Source organism: Camelus bactrianus, chromosome 34 (genome assembly GCF_048773025.1).
Source record: "Camelus bactrianus isolate YW-2024 breed Bactrian camel chromosome 34, ASM4877302v1, whole genome shotgun sequence".
Classification (NCBI taxonomy): Eukaryota; Metazoa; Chordata; class Mammalia; order Artiodactyla; family Camelidae; genus Camelus; species Camelus bactrianus.
Window position 1 is genome coordinate 17228887 of NC_133572.1, and position 14421 is coordinate 17243307.

A 14421-nucleotide genomic window follows, 5' to 3' on the forward strand; every position below is an offset into this window, starting at 1 on the left:
TATGTATTTTACCACAATTAAATAAACAAAAGAGTGGTATCTTTTGATAACACAGGATACTAAGAAAGGTGCAACTAAGTAATCAGACTGCTTTTAGTAAGAAAATAAGTTGGTTCTACCTCTTTTGTACTCTGAAGTTCAAAGGTGCAGTATTGAATCCTCTAAACACAGTAGCAAATAAAAATACAGTCCAAGCCTTAAATAAAACCACCCTCTGCGCCCCAGCCCCAGAGTTTAGACAGTCAGGTGAGAGAATTGTTCCAGGAGTTATAAAAAGAAAGTATCAGAACAACTGATTTTTAATTTTTCTTTTTTCTTTTTTTTTTTTTTTGAGTGTATTTATTTAACGGAATAAGTTGATCATATATTTATAAACCAGAGGGGAATTTCTTAGGCATTCGGTAATAAGGAAAAACCTCCCTACCAGCATTTTTGGTCATCCTTCTCACTCTGACTGAGAATTACTGTCATCTCCCCAGCACACCCTTACCCCATGCCCACAAGGACACCACAATACTGTACAAAGCGCAGGTGCAGAGGCCGGTTTCTCAGCAGCCGGCCGTCAACACCAACTCCGAGGCGGTGCCTGGGCCGCGCTGCAAGATTACACTTGTGCCGCCAGCCTGCTGGCCTCTACAGAAGCAGGGGCGTCCTCTCTCCGGCGGGCTGTTCCTTCCGGAAGAGCTCTTTGATCCGGGCCAACCGGCCGCGGAGCCGCTCTCTCAGCGGAGGGATGTGGTGGCTGGGGTCCAGGATGTTGGTCACTCTGCGCTCTCGCTCTCGCTTCCACAGCTTGTAGGGGTGGGGAGGGAAGAACGGCTGCCCTCTTTCTCTGCGAATCTGAAACGTGATGCCACTCACAGCCAGCATCCCCCACACTGCGAGGATAATGAAGTCTAGAAGCCAGGAGAAAAGCGCAGCGTGAACTCTCGAATTTTAAAACCTAACACAGATCTAACACAACACTGCCTAGCCTCCCTCCGTTTCATCCTTCCTCAGTTAATATTAGGCTTTCTGGTAAGTCAGTCCAAACGTACGTGTATTTCCTCACCTACAAACCAAGGAATGAGCGAGGAAGCTCTGGTCTCACATTTTAAAATAGGAATTTCCTATTACAGGCATTTGAAATCCAGACAGGTTGTAAAGGAATTAGTTGTTTGGATCCTTGTCATTCCAATATCTTGTGACTAGTGCCCACAGGCAGAGCTGTTTGTTGTGTTTCTCCAGAGGAGGTGGGGAAAAGGCAGTGATCTAGGTGTACCTCACTAATGTACATCATGGAACATTAGAGGCCACCATGCTGTTTTTCCCCATTCGAACCTGTATGGTATTTCTATATCCATCCCCCTTGGGTAGGATGGGTACAGAAATGCATGAAGAGATTCAACAAATTGTACTGAGCTTCCAATAAAAGGCTTGGCAAAATATTGTCAAACTTCCAAGACACATGGCTTTCAAGGTCTCCACTGTCAACCTCTCAAACAACGTGGGCAGGCTGAGGACAGCAGAGGGAAAGACTTGCCCTTAAATATTCAAAACAATCACAATTGGATTATGGGTCTTCAATTCTAAGACCTGCTCTTCCATCCTCTCTATTTTAACATTTCTGAAACCAACGTATCATAAACCTTGGTGAACATTTGATTCAGTAGTCATTTTTTTTTCCCTTCAAAAAGTTAATGGAAAGTTTTAACGGGCAGACTCTTACAGTTGAGGAAACCATACAATTACTGATTGAAAAATCACTTTAACCTTTTTTTAAAAAAAAAAGTTTTAAATCTCAGCACATCTTTTTTTTATTGCAGTATAGTCAGTTTACAATGTTGAGTTAATTTCTGTACAGCACAGTGATTCATTTATACATATATATTCCTTTTCTTTTTTTAAATTCTTTTTTAATTGAAGTATAGTAAGTTACAATGTGTCAGTTTCCGGTGTACAGCATAATGTCCCAGTCATGCATATATATAAATATATATATATACACATATATTCATTTTCATATTCTTTTTCATTAAAGGTTATTACGAGATATTGAATATAGTTCCCTGTGCTATACAGAAGAAATTTGTTTTTAATCTATTTTTATATATAGTGGTTAACATTTGCAAATCTCAATCTCCCCAGTTTATCCCTTCCCACTCCCTTTCCCAGGGAACCATAAGATTGTTTACTATGTCTCCGAGTCTGTTTCTCACTTTTGATGAGCAAATTACCTGCTTCTTTACAGGCGGGAAACAAGGGAACAGCTTACAAAATCAGGTTGCCATTCTCACCCCTTATCCCACCCCAATTCCTCAGGGGTGCAACAGCTTTATTCTCAGCATTTTCCCCTCAACTAGGAATTGACCAGGTGAATCTTAGTAATTCTGGTTTAGAAATGTCTTAATGAAGTCCACAGAGCAGATTTTTAGAAGCATGAACTTCGACCACCTTACAAATTTAAATTCTCTGCTCCCGGGATCATAAGTTATCACTGACACAGGACACTAAAGGCATCTGTACTCTGTGAGTTTCCTCCTTTGGTCCAGGGAATCCTTCTTCCAATCTAGTTACCGAGTGCTCTCGTTAGCACAGGTGGGCCACTGTTCCTATTTGACTATCACTCTGGTTCTTGGATTTGGAGTCTTACCATTCGTTTGAAAAGGCACGTTTAGGAAAGCCCCGCGGAAATCCACGTGGAGCGCTCTCTTGAGTACGTTCAAAGTGATGTAAGAAAGGCTCGTGTACAAGTAACTGTGAATGGCCAGGACCATCGAATAGGAGCCAACGAGTCCACAAGTCAGGATGTTCAGCTGGGGAAGAAAAGAAGGGTTTAGGCATCACCTCTGGCAGAACAATAATAGCTCTGAACTCGCACCACTGGCCTCAGTCTCTGGGAACCACTTCCGCTCCCTCAGGGCACATGAAGAGGAACCAAGTCTTAGAGCTGAGTGAAGCTTTGTTCTCTGAGAAGATGAACTGCAAAGAACCTGCAACACCCACAGTTCGTAAAACACACGTTCCCTCATCATAGGAAATATCTTCTCTACGAAAGAGCTTCAACAATGAACTCTAATTAGATGAAGAACCATTCCTCTGGAGAGAGAGCTGAAACTAACCACCCATCTGGTGGTGGCATTACTGTAAGCCCTACCTTCTCTGCTTCCACTGTTAAAAGCATGATGAGCATGATGAATGCCTGCTCTATTTGATGGAAAAAAACAGGGTGGTAATCGTAACTAGAACTTCTCTCGCTTTCGCAGCAACCAGGCTATGTAAAAATCAATCATCTGATACAGATTATCAGACTCTCCCTAGTGAATAAAAATGCAAAATGATGCAACAAGTGAACAAATGAAGGCCCGGGAGAATAGAAGGAATAAACTGACCCCATAAAACACTTACTATTCTTAGGCAGCCTATGAAAACCACTGGAATGACAACAGCTATACAAGAGAAGGTCACCCAGAATATTGCGTCATCACGGAAAAGCTTTAGGTTTCCTGAAAAAGCAAAAAAAAAATCAAGGGTACACAAACAGGTTCACTAAGTCAAATTTCACTTTCTCAACACATGAACACAGATACACATTGAAGATTTCATGTAACAACCAGGGACTACATTGGCGATTAGAAATGAATTGATATTTTTTTCATTTAACAGTCAATACAGTCCCCTTTGAAGGGTGCGTTCGAAGAAGGTAGAGGAGTGGGAGGAAAACCAAGTAGGTAAATGCTCTGCACTTATGACCAGGATAATTTAGAAGAGGCTGGACTAGTCCAAGCTCTTCCCTTCATTAGCTGTCATGCTGGGTCTCAGTTTCCTAACCTATGAGGTAAGAAGGTTGAACTACTCCATCTCCAAGCTCCAAATTATCCTTTCTCGCTATCAGTGTCTACAATTCCATGATTTTGTTCTGCAAAGTGAAAAATACAAGTGGCATTCAGAGCTAACCATATGAACTGCAATACAGCAGCAAAATCCATTGAAGAGATTTTTACCATCAATTCATTTCCCGCCCAGCGACTGCACACTGGAGATGCGATTTCCTCAGGCATGATGAGAGACAGGAGCCAGCCTCTTATTTGCCCTACTAAACCCTCTCCAAAACTCGGCACACCTCGGGGTGACTCATGATGGATACATTAGAACTCCTATTATAAATTATGCTTAAATAGCAAGAAGATAAGCCTGAGAATTATTTAATATGACACTGGCACCAGCACTCAGTCCAACTGGAGGTGGCCATGCATCTTGAGACCCATGTGCCAAGAGTGGGGGTTCCGTGGTCAGGGGATCTGACCTGGAGACCCCACAATCTCAGAAAACAAACTCCAACCCGCTGCAGGGAGTGTGTGGACCATCTTCTCTAGTTCAACTATACTAACCTTCACAAAATACACATGGGGCTTTAAAAAAAAGTCTTTCGAGGAATCCAGGGATTAAAAATAGTAGTTATGACCCAGGCTTGTGAAGACTGACCCTTTCAGAGTACAAGCTCTTTGTGAGCCACATAATAAGGTGAAAACAGTCATTTAATTAGATCTGAGAGGTCAGCCAAAGACTTTTCAAATTTTAATGCTTAAAAATAGGAGTTTGCACCCACTCTCATGAAGGAGACACTTACCCTAAATATCCTTGAGCAATGAGATAGTTCATATGCATTAGCTACTAAAAATAAGACAGTTTGACATATTAGCTATAAAAAACTCTAACCAATCACCCCTCCATCCTCCAAGCATTAACGAAAAGGGAGGAAGCTCACTAAGCGGTATTTGATTTAGCGCTTCTAACGTCCTGAACCTGCATTGTCAACGAACATCCCTGTGGATCTGTCATCTGGCCAAATCTAAACAATGCTACTTTGCAGGTAGATTAAAAAGCTGCCTGTAAGGGGGACTGTGGGAATGGACTTGGCTATAGGTTTGCTAAAACCAGAACAAAGGGCCTTGGAATGGTCAGTAAACTCACAGGTCAGCAATTCTCTCTGGTCTTAAAAAGATCTTTAGAGAGCCAACTGCTCTCTGTATCCTGCATTCTCAAGAGTGGACAGCCTCAAGAGACAGCTATTCTTCTTTTAAAAAATTTTTATTGAAGTATGGTTGATTTATAATGTTGTGTTAGTTTCAGGTATACAGCAAAGTGATTTGGTTTTATATATGTATATATAAGTTTATATATATATATACATATATATTTGGTTTTATATATATTTTTTCTTTCTCCAGTTCTTTTCCATTATAGGTTATTACAAGACATTGAATACAGTTCCCTGTGCTACACAGCAGGTCCTTGTTGGTTATCTATTTTATATATAGTAGTGTGCATCTCTTAATCCCAAAGTCCTAATTTATCCCTCCCCCAACTCTCCCTTTTGGTAACAATTTAAGTTCATTTTCTATGCCTGTGAGTCTGTTTCTGTTTTGTGAATAAGTTCATTTGTATCATTTTTTTAGATTTCACAAATAAGTGATATCTTATGATCTTTGTCTTTCTCTGACTTACTTCACTTAGTTTGATCATCTCTAGGTCCACCCATGTTGTTGCATATGGCATTATTTCATTCTTTTTTATGCCTGAGTAGTATTCCATGTTGTGTGTGTGTCTCTGTATGTGTGTGTGTACACACATCTTCTTTCTCCATTCATCTGAGGAGACACCTATTCTTATATCTAACATTCCCATAACCTTTAATCTGATATTGAAATATAAGAACTAAACATTATCACAAGAAATAGCTTAATAGAGAACCTTTGACTATAGATACTCCTCTTTGTTTTTGCAGTTTTGACAACAACCAGGAAGTGTAAGGTACTGTACAACTGCAAAGTGACGGAGGACAGAATAGGCCACCCTAAAATGTGCCCCTTGGGCATGTGGATTATTTTGTGCTAAAGACAATCAAGACCCTGGGATTCAGGAAAAACGTTTCTCCCCTTCTACTGCCTAAAAGAATTTAGATCATGGGGATTGGCCCAGAAAGCAAGCAACTACCAGAGATAGCGTTTTATCTGCAAGACTCAGCTGCATCGCGGGGCAAACATCTGACCACCAAACACCTGCTCTTCTTAAGCTCCTCTGAATTGCCCTCCTCCCCTTTGAAGCCCCAGACTCCCTTCATGTCTTAGCTCAGGACGGCAGATAAGCCTCAACTGCTGAACTGCCTCTGGGTTTATATTTTTAAATGGGACTCCAGGACATACGAAATTCAATTTGTTTTCCTCCTATACGCTGTCTTATGTCAATTTAACTATTAGAGCAGCCAAAGAACCTGGAAGGGCAGAAGGAAAATTTTTCTCCCCTACAAGAGAAAGTCAACTTACAAGTTAACTAAAAAAATCCGCAGAACCATCCCTGAGCTACAGTCCTAGGAGGACTGCAAGTCGGTGCCTTAGGAACACTCGGGGTCTAGCCAGGGGTGGGAGCAGAGGCCAGGGGTGTAAGAGTACACCGGGAACCAAGCATCAGGTTCCCCAACTCAGCTGCCATCAGAGCAGCACCGAATGTATCCGTGGGATGTACTGGGCTCCTGCTGAAGAGTCACTTGAAGAAAGAGTTCCAGGGTTTTAAAAAAATAACAAACAAAACCCACCATTGTGCCATATATTAACAATCCCCTCTGCTTTCATTAATTCTAACTCACACACACGTTATCACAACAAACAGGTACAAAGCCACCTCCAAAGAGGTTGTATAATTCATCTTTGAAGACAGAGGGACTCTTATGAGTACTGACTCTCCCAAAAGTGCCACATTTTCATCCCCAATGTCCAGAATTCTCCAGGAGAAGCCCTGAATCCCGGATGCAGCAGTATGCGTGGAGGGTCGAAACAGTCTTTAAAACAGTAAACTGAACACACACAAAACATTAGTTGGGCATCTCCTACCCAGCGGAGTGAAGAAGGTCACTGACGAGACGAGGAAGCCCAGCACGAGTCCGACACACAGCAGGCAGGGCGCGAGGACCCCGAATCGCCACCACACGGCGGCCAAGAAGACCCCACCAACGCTTCCAGCGACGGCGGTCAGCGCCAGCAGGACTGCACGAGGGGAGAGGAAAACCGGGGATCAAAGGCCGCCTAGACACACGGTGCTGTCCCCAGAGCCAGCCTTAGCCTTTCTGTCGCTCGGGTGCCGCGAAACCAGCGTGGGAAAGCCCTCTCCAGGGAGGGAGCCTCTCGTCTGAGGCTGGAAACCCGCTGGGAAGCTACACCCCCCAGGTCCAGCGACAGGCGGGGTTTGGCCCAACATACAACTGGGACTGAGGAAGAAGGGGCGACAAGCACTCTGTTCAATGAGACAAGGAAGGAGTCGTCGTGTTGTTTTAAGGTAAAGAAAATCTTAATGTTCTGAAGCTGGAAATGTCATCTCTTCAATACGCCACACAGCTGGAACACAAGTGGATAATCAGTATGGCCCTTCGTTTCCCTAAGTACCTGAGAATTCACCACGCGGATGGAGAACCCGGAAGGGAAGGCGTGAATAAGAAGCTGAGGGAAGATGTGTCGAGCACGGGCGGCCCCTTACTTCACACACACAGGAGGACGTCACTCTCAGCTCTGGGCCAACGTAGGAGAGGTGGGTGTCAACACGGCACCTTCTTTCTGAACCCTCAGTCAAGCGAGATGTTTTTCACTTACCATCGTACGTCAGAGGGGTCAGTCTTGTAATCAGTATGTAAAAGAAGAATCCCACGAAGATAAAGCCCATGAAGAATAGTTCTAGCAGGAAACCACCAGGGAAGGGAAAAAACAAAAGAAAACAAAACAAAAAGCCATGAGCTATGGTTAAGTAGTCCTTTTACAACGCAGTTTAAATGTCTAACCTACAAATACATGTTTAAATTCCCAGAAGGTACACATGAGGGCATTCAGAGAAGAGAAATAATTATCTAAAAGGCAGGAAAAATGTCAAAGCCATTGGGAGGATATGTTATTATTAAATGAGTATAATATTAAAGTATTAACTGTAGGATACATTTTCTTATTTATAGGTCAATTTTAATTGATAAGGTAACTTAATTTTGTGGCTCATTTTAATATATTTATACTTCCTACTTAAAACAAAAATACTACTTTTGTCATTGTTTCTTTTTTTTCTTAACTTTTTTTTATTGAGTTATAGTCATTTTACAATGTTGTGTCAAATTCTAGTGTAGAGCACAATTTTTCAGTTATACGTGAACATACATTCATTGTCACATTCACTTTCGCTGTGAGCCACCACAAGATCCTGTATGTATTTCCCTGTGTTACACAGTACCTTCCTTTTGTCATTGTTTCTGATCAGAATCAAATACTAAATTTCAATTCATTACATGAGCAACAATATAATTTGAAAGATTAAAAAAAAAATATATATATATGTAACAAAATATTCCAAAGCAAAATGTGACTTTTTGTCTTCTTTAATTCATCCTTTCCTGTTGAGGATAAACATCAATCATTGTCCTCATCCACTAAAATACCTTAGTAATACCTTTGGGATCATGCACACAGCTCAGTAATTAAATTCTGTACTATAGAATCATTCTACACTTTGAGGAATTAAATATTCTTCATGATTTTCTCAATCAAGAAAAAAAGTATAGTAATAGAGAGAGGAGTTGCTATTTCAGTTTATTAAAGCAAGTTTGAAGAGTTTTTATAAGACCAGGATTAGGTTCACTCTCCCATTGATTCTCTGATCACCCCTTGTTAATGAATTAAATAAGGATAAGGTTTTTTTTTTTTTTTTTTTTTAGTAATTGCAAACGTTAGTGACATAAAAGGCAGCCCAAAGAATTCAAATCAATTTAATAGCATAATATATATTCTACTCCCCACACTGGGTTTCACTGAGCAGATTGCGGAGTTCCCATGTGCTGTCTGAACCTCCCAGGACTGAGCAGACATTTCAAACTCACTGTCCACTGCAGCCTTGCAGCCTAAGTTATATGAAACCCTGCCGATCAACATCAGCAAAACCCACATATATTTGGACACAGACGTCCTGATTTCTAACCTCCGTTATCTTTGGTCAACTAGCCAATCTAGCAACTGAAGAAGTTCGATGCGCAAATCAAATTTTATTCTCCTCCTAATAAGAGGAGGTTGCACTCCATTGCTGAGAAAAGAAAAAATAAAAATGCAGAATAACCCAGCAGAATCTTTACTAAAGACCCCAGCCACAAATCCATAAAGACAGTGGAGATAACCAGCGGCTCATGCTCCTTACAAGTCAGAAATTCCCCAAGAGCGTTTTAGAAAAAAGACCACGAGGCACGTAAACAGCTACATCAGACAAGATACCTGTTTTCCAGAATCTGTGTCCAAAGAAACAAATGAAGAGACCAAGCAGGGCAAAAAGAGTGAAGAACACTTTGGAAGACACTCTTCCTAAAAATAGTGAACATTTAGTGAATGATACATCCAACTTGATACATTGCAGTTAATCAATATAGAGCAAAGTTTCAAGAAAAAAGCAAAGTGAACTGACAGTAATTTATTCCATACATAAACAATTTATATTACAAACACTCTTTCCACCCCTGAGGAATTATTCTAGCTGGGCAATGAATACCAGTGGCTGCTGGTATACTAAAAAGAGAAACCAGACGGTATTGCTTCCTGACGGGCATCTGCAGCACTAACTCCGACATATACCTGGGGGAAGGAGGTGGGGGAAAGAGGGAAAGGAGGAGGAGAGAGAGTGTGCCTGCAACAATCAGTTCTGCTTCTTCACAAATAGACTACAGGAGACAAAGGAGGGAGGGAGGGGCGAGAACTAAGGCTTCAAAGAGATTTAAGAGACACGTCAACTAAACATAACGGTCAGACCTCATCAGAAACCTGACTGAAATAAACGAACAAAAAAACTGAAAAGCAATCAAGGCAGGCTCCCAGGTGGGGGCCTCTGCTGGCTGCCCCCTCTGCCTACCCCCACCCTCCCCCAGCCATGTGCATGGCTCCCTGCCTCTCTTGGGTCTTCACTCAAATGCTACCTGTGCAGCAGGCCTTCCCCAGCCATGCCTTCTCCAGTTCTCTTGCCCTCACTCGTTCTCTCCCTTTCCTATTTCATTTTTGCTTCTTAGCCCTCATCGCTTATCTCAGATACTGTATATTTTACAGAAGTACCTTGTCTGTCTCGTTACCACCCCCCCCCCACTAAAATACAGGTTCCAGGAGGGCAGATATGTTGTTTCTTTTGTCCGCTGCTGTAACCCAGTGCCTAGAACAGAGAGGGCAATAAAGGAAGGGCTCAGGAGATGTGTGTCGAATGAATGAATGAGACAAACGTACTTTAAAAAATTCTTAAGCTCCGTACCAGTTGATAACACCTGCAAAGCTAAAGAAGAATTGTCACAGTTTAAATCCATATACTCACCCAGGGAAGAACAATTACCCTCTGTTGTCACAAAACTGCAAGTGTACGTGTGAGCAGGAACGTAGGCAGCAGATGTATTTAGAAACGGATCCCGAACGATGACATTGTAAATGACACCTTGTCCCCGGAGGGAGGAGAAAGAAACACTTGTCTTATCATTTGCTGTTAGGGTAACCACCTAAAGCCAAAAATAAAGCGTGATTAGTGTTTGGATTTCAAAAAAAACCAAAAACAAATTCCACAAGCTTTTCTATTATAACCGCACCTACACGTAATATTAAATTCGAATATTAAAGTATAATTCTTGTTTAAGATACACACCGACCCATCTGGCTTTGTCAAAAGACTGTCCTACACGGTCTGCATGTGCTGATATGAACCACCTCTTACACAAAATGCATTTAAAGCTTTCGTATAGCATTAGATGTCCATAATTTAAGTAAAATGTCATATAAATAATGGGTAAATGTTCATCAGGACAAAGTAAAAAAGTTTTTCTCATCTGCTAGATTGTAAATGACGTTAAGGGCAGGCATCTGCTTGATCTTGTTAACTAGCCTCCCCTGAATACTTAGCGTGGTGCTTGGCACAGTTAAGTGGCCAACAAAACATTAGCGATCGCTGCGAGCTACGAACCCACGTAAGCCACGTGGGCTAACATCTCAGAGAGAACTCCCATTTGTCTTTGCCTACCAGGTTCTGAAATGAGAAAAATTACATATAGCTATGTTATGCTGTCATCTTTGGCTTCAAATATTCCCTTTGAAAGGCTGTTTTTTAGATAGGCAATACATGTAACAGAAATAAAAGCCCCGCCCCCACAGACATCATAGCCCTAATACACAGAGTATCAGAAGTAAATAATTAGGAGCCTCTGAGAAAACTTCTACCATATAAAAATAGTGCTCAACCTTCAAAAACTTGTTTTCTGGGCCAAGAATTGGTCAAGCCCAACAAAAATGTTAACACTACCTCCTACTCTCCCAAGTTTTAATTACGAGACATCCAACTTGAGAGAAATACTGAAAGAATAACATGATGAATGAGTTACATCCCACCACTTAGACGCAACAATTGTGACTATTTCACTGTATTTGCTTTTCTGTGCCTCCCTCCTACTCCCCCACCCCTCTCTTTCTCTCTTTTAATTTTGCTGAACCATTTTAAAGTAAGTTATGGGTATTGTGACATTTCACTTGTAACTCCTTCAGCATGCATGTCCTAACACCGTGTTTCTCAAACTTAATGGCCTATGAGTCACTGGGGAGCTTGTTAAACACAGACTCAGGTTCTGTGGGTCAGAGGGGCCCTGAGATTCTGCTTTTCTGAGACTCTCCTGGGTGATGCACTGCTGTGCACGGATCTGCCACACCTTGAGGAGCAAAGTGCTGAGCACAAACATACTCTCCTATATGCCCACGATGCCTTAGCTCACCTAAGAAAATTAATAATTTCTTATTATCTAATACAGAGTCCATATTCAAATTTTCCTAAATGTCTTTTATAGCTGTTTTCTCCCCTTTAACCAAAATCCAATCAAGTTTCATGAATGGTGTTTATCTCCAGTCTCTGTAATCTAGAACAATCCTTCCCACCACCCTTCTCCCACCCGCCCAGTGTATTCTGAGAGATGAAGGAAGTCATCTGATAGACTAGATAGTTTTCTGGTACAGGGCTCGCTCTCAGCACGAGGCAATGACGACCCAGGTGACAGAGTAACGAAATGAGACCTTGCTCTGAGAGAGACTGGGCCCCTGGGCTAAGCACACACACCTTGTTTTAGTCACTTCTTTCTATGTAACCTGGTCATCGACAACCTCCTGGGAAGATCAGAGCAGTCCAGAGAAACTCTACACATAGACCATTAGACTAAAGGATGACCCGGGTATTAGACTGGCGTATCAGGCATCTTTTAAGACATAAAGATAAAACCTTGCACTCCAAATACGGACCTAGAGCATTAGTCTCAAATTTTTAAGTGCATAGGAATCCCCTGGGGAATATCTCATTAGATGCAGATTCTGCTTTAGCAGGTCTGGGGTGGAGTCTTGAGTCTGCAACTCTAAGAGACTCCCAGGTGAAGCCAATGCTGCCGGCTTGTACCCCACGCTCGGAGGAGGAAGAGTTTTCAGGGCTTAAAAAGTTCGGAGAAAATTTTTGCTCCAAGTTGGAGACTTTGGGTTTAAACATTAATGATAATGTTTATATCCATAAATAGTTTCAGGTTATTTTTTTCTCGAAACACTATATAACCTTTATACTTGCCAGAAGTTTTTATCTAACAGTTACGGGAGTACGTAGAAAACCACCACCCACTTCCATCCATAGCTCAAGATTACCAGGTCATACATGTGGCTGTAACTAAAACATAACAAGGCGGAGGGTACAGCTCAGAGGTAGAGCACATGCTTAGAATCACAAAGTCCTGGGTTCAATCCCCAGGACCTCCACGGAAAAAAAAAAAAAAAAAAGGTAAAACATAATGTAATTTACATGCATCTCCTCAAAAAGTCAGCACGATTTTGAGCTATCACTAGCAATGACGCCCAAAATGATAACAAAATAAAAGACAATGAGGTGAGAATCCCAGAAAGGCCCAGAAAACAGCACACACACAAAAGCTCCCGGTAGCTTCTCCCCTGCTCAACTCTTATAAAAGTGTCAGGATCTGGCCACGCAAAGGAGGGGAATCAGATTTACCTTGACAGCACTGGCCTTCACCTGCGGCACCTCGGCCATCCTCCGCAGGTGCCTGAGCAGCGCCTCCTCGGTGAGGTCGTTCTCGGGCAGAAAATACTGGTAGACATCGTACTGCAGCCTCCACCTGGAGCCCCGGCCTGTCTGGATATCACACGGCGGAGGGTCCGCGCCTCTAAAGTCAACCAACAAAACTAACTGAGCATCACTCTCGTGCGGGGCAAGTCTCATCTATGGGAAGGAACCAAAAGCTCGAACGTCACACTTCTGCGACAATTCTGAGTGTGGCATCGGGAAGAAAAGAGAGGTGGTAAGGTTAAATAACCAGATGTGCCTGTTGGGCAGGCCGAGCGGATGGCCAGCTTTGCCATTTGTTAGCTGTGTGCCCGTGGGCAAGTCCCTTAACCTCAACAACCCTTGGGGATCCTTTCTGGAAAATAAGAACAACAGCCTCTTCTTCGTAACATCCTTAGGATTAAATGACAAAGAACAGACAGCACCCGGCACTGGAAGATGCCCGGGGGCATTCAAGTGCTGCTCAAATGTCGGCGATCATCACGATCATCACCGTTAAAGTAGAAACCAGGGCAGACTTTTAATTAAAATATTAAAATCCTCACAAACATGTAGGAGTGTTTAATGCCTCCAGAATGCTTTCCATATGTAAAACTCTTTGCGAAAAAAACTGAGATGTACTTCTAAGCTCCTAATAAAGACTCAACATCTGGCTCTTCGTAAGAATGGGGGGAAACAACATTCATTGTAAAGGAGAGCTCCAGTACTAGCAAGAAAGCTTAAATTACTTCCATTCCAAACAAAAACATGAGACAATTCAATTTTCCTAAAGAGAGCTATTGATTTTGAAACCTACACAACAGCTAAAAGCAGTTTCAGGAGATGGGAGACAGACGTACCTCGCATAGCCTAGGTTTGCTGGGGCGAATTTGATAGTTGTTTCAAAGAAATTATATTCCAAGTAAATGTTGGGATCGATATCTAAATCAAACTCCAAATTACAGCCTCCGGGGATAGGATCTGGATGGAAAATAAGAAAGTCACTTAACACAGAATTCTTTTTTGGGGGGGTGTAGGGGGGAGTGGTAGTTAGGTTTATTTATTTATTTAGAGGAGGTGCTGGGGATTGAACCCAGGACCTTATGCATGCTAAGCATGCGCTCTACCACTTGAGCTACACCCTCCCTCTTAACACAGAATTCTTTGTATGCAAATCATACGCAGATAAACAGAACCCCACTCTCACAAGAACTCACAATACAGAAGTTAAGTAGAGAGCTTCAAGTTTTGTGCTACCTCATGGACCAAGGGGAACGTTAACTGAGGTTACAAGCCATAGAACAGGGGTTAGCAGATCTTTTC

The 14421-nt window shown here is 42.1% G+C and overlaps 1 protein-coding gene across 2 annotated transcripts in view; it reads right to left on the reverse strand.

Annotated features, from left to right (window-relative positions):
- Positions 1-303: 303 nt before the first annotated feature.
- TM7SF3 (transmembrane 7 superfamily member 3) overlaps positions 304-14421 on the reverse strand; it is a 30003-nt gene continuing 15885 nt past the window's right edge. The window contains exons 4-13 of one of the 2 annotated variants that reach the window (XM_074357849.1): positions 13959-14079; positions 13048-13219; positions 10348-10525; positions 9273-9359; positions 7623-7703; positions 7419-7541; positions 6870-7022; positions 3388-3485; positions 2633-2795; positions 304-896 (exon numbers count right to left, since the gene is read on the reverse strand). In XM_074357849.1, the coding sequence (XP_074213950.1) occupies positions 634-896; positions 2633-2795; positions 3388-3485; positions 6870-7022; positions 7419-7541; positions 7623-7703; positions 9273-9359; positions 10348-10525; positions 13048-13219; positions 13959-14079 (1439 nt within the window). In that variant the 3' untranslated portion in view covers positions 304-633. The remainder of the gene's footprint in view (positions 897-2632; positions 2796-3387; positions 3486-6869; positions 7023-7418; positions 7542-7622; positions 7704-9272; positions 9360-10347; positions 10526-13047; positions 13220-13958; positions 14080-14421) is intronic. The other variant, XM_074357850.1, reaches the window with a different exon arrangement.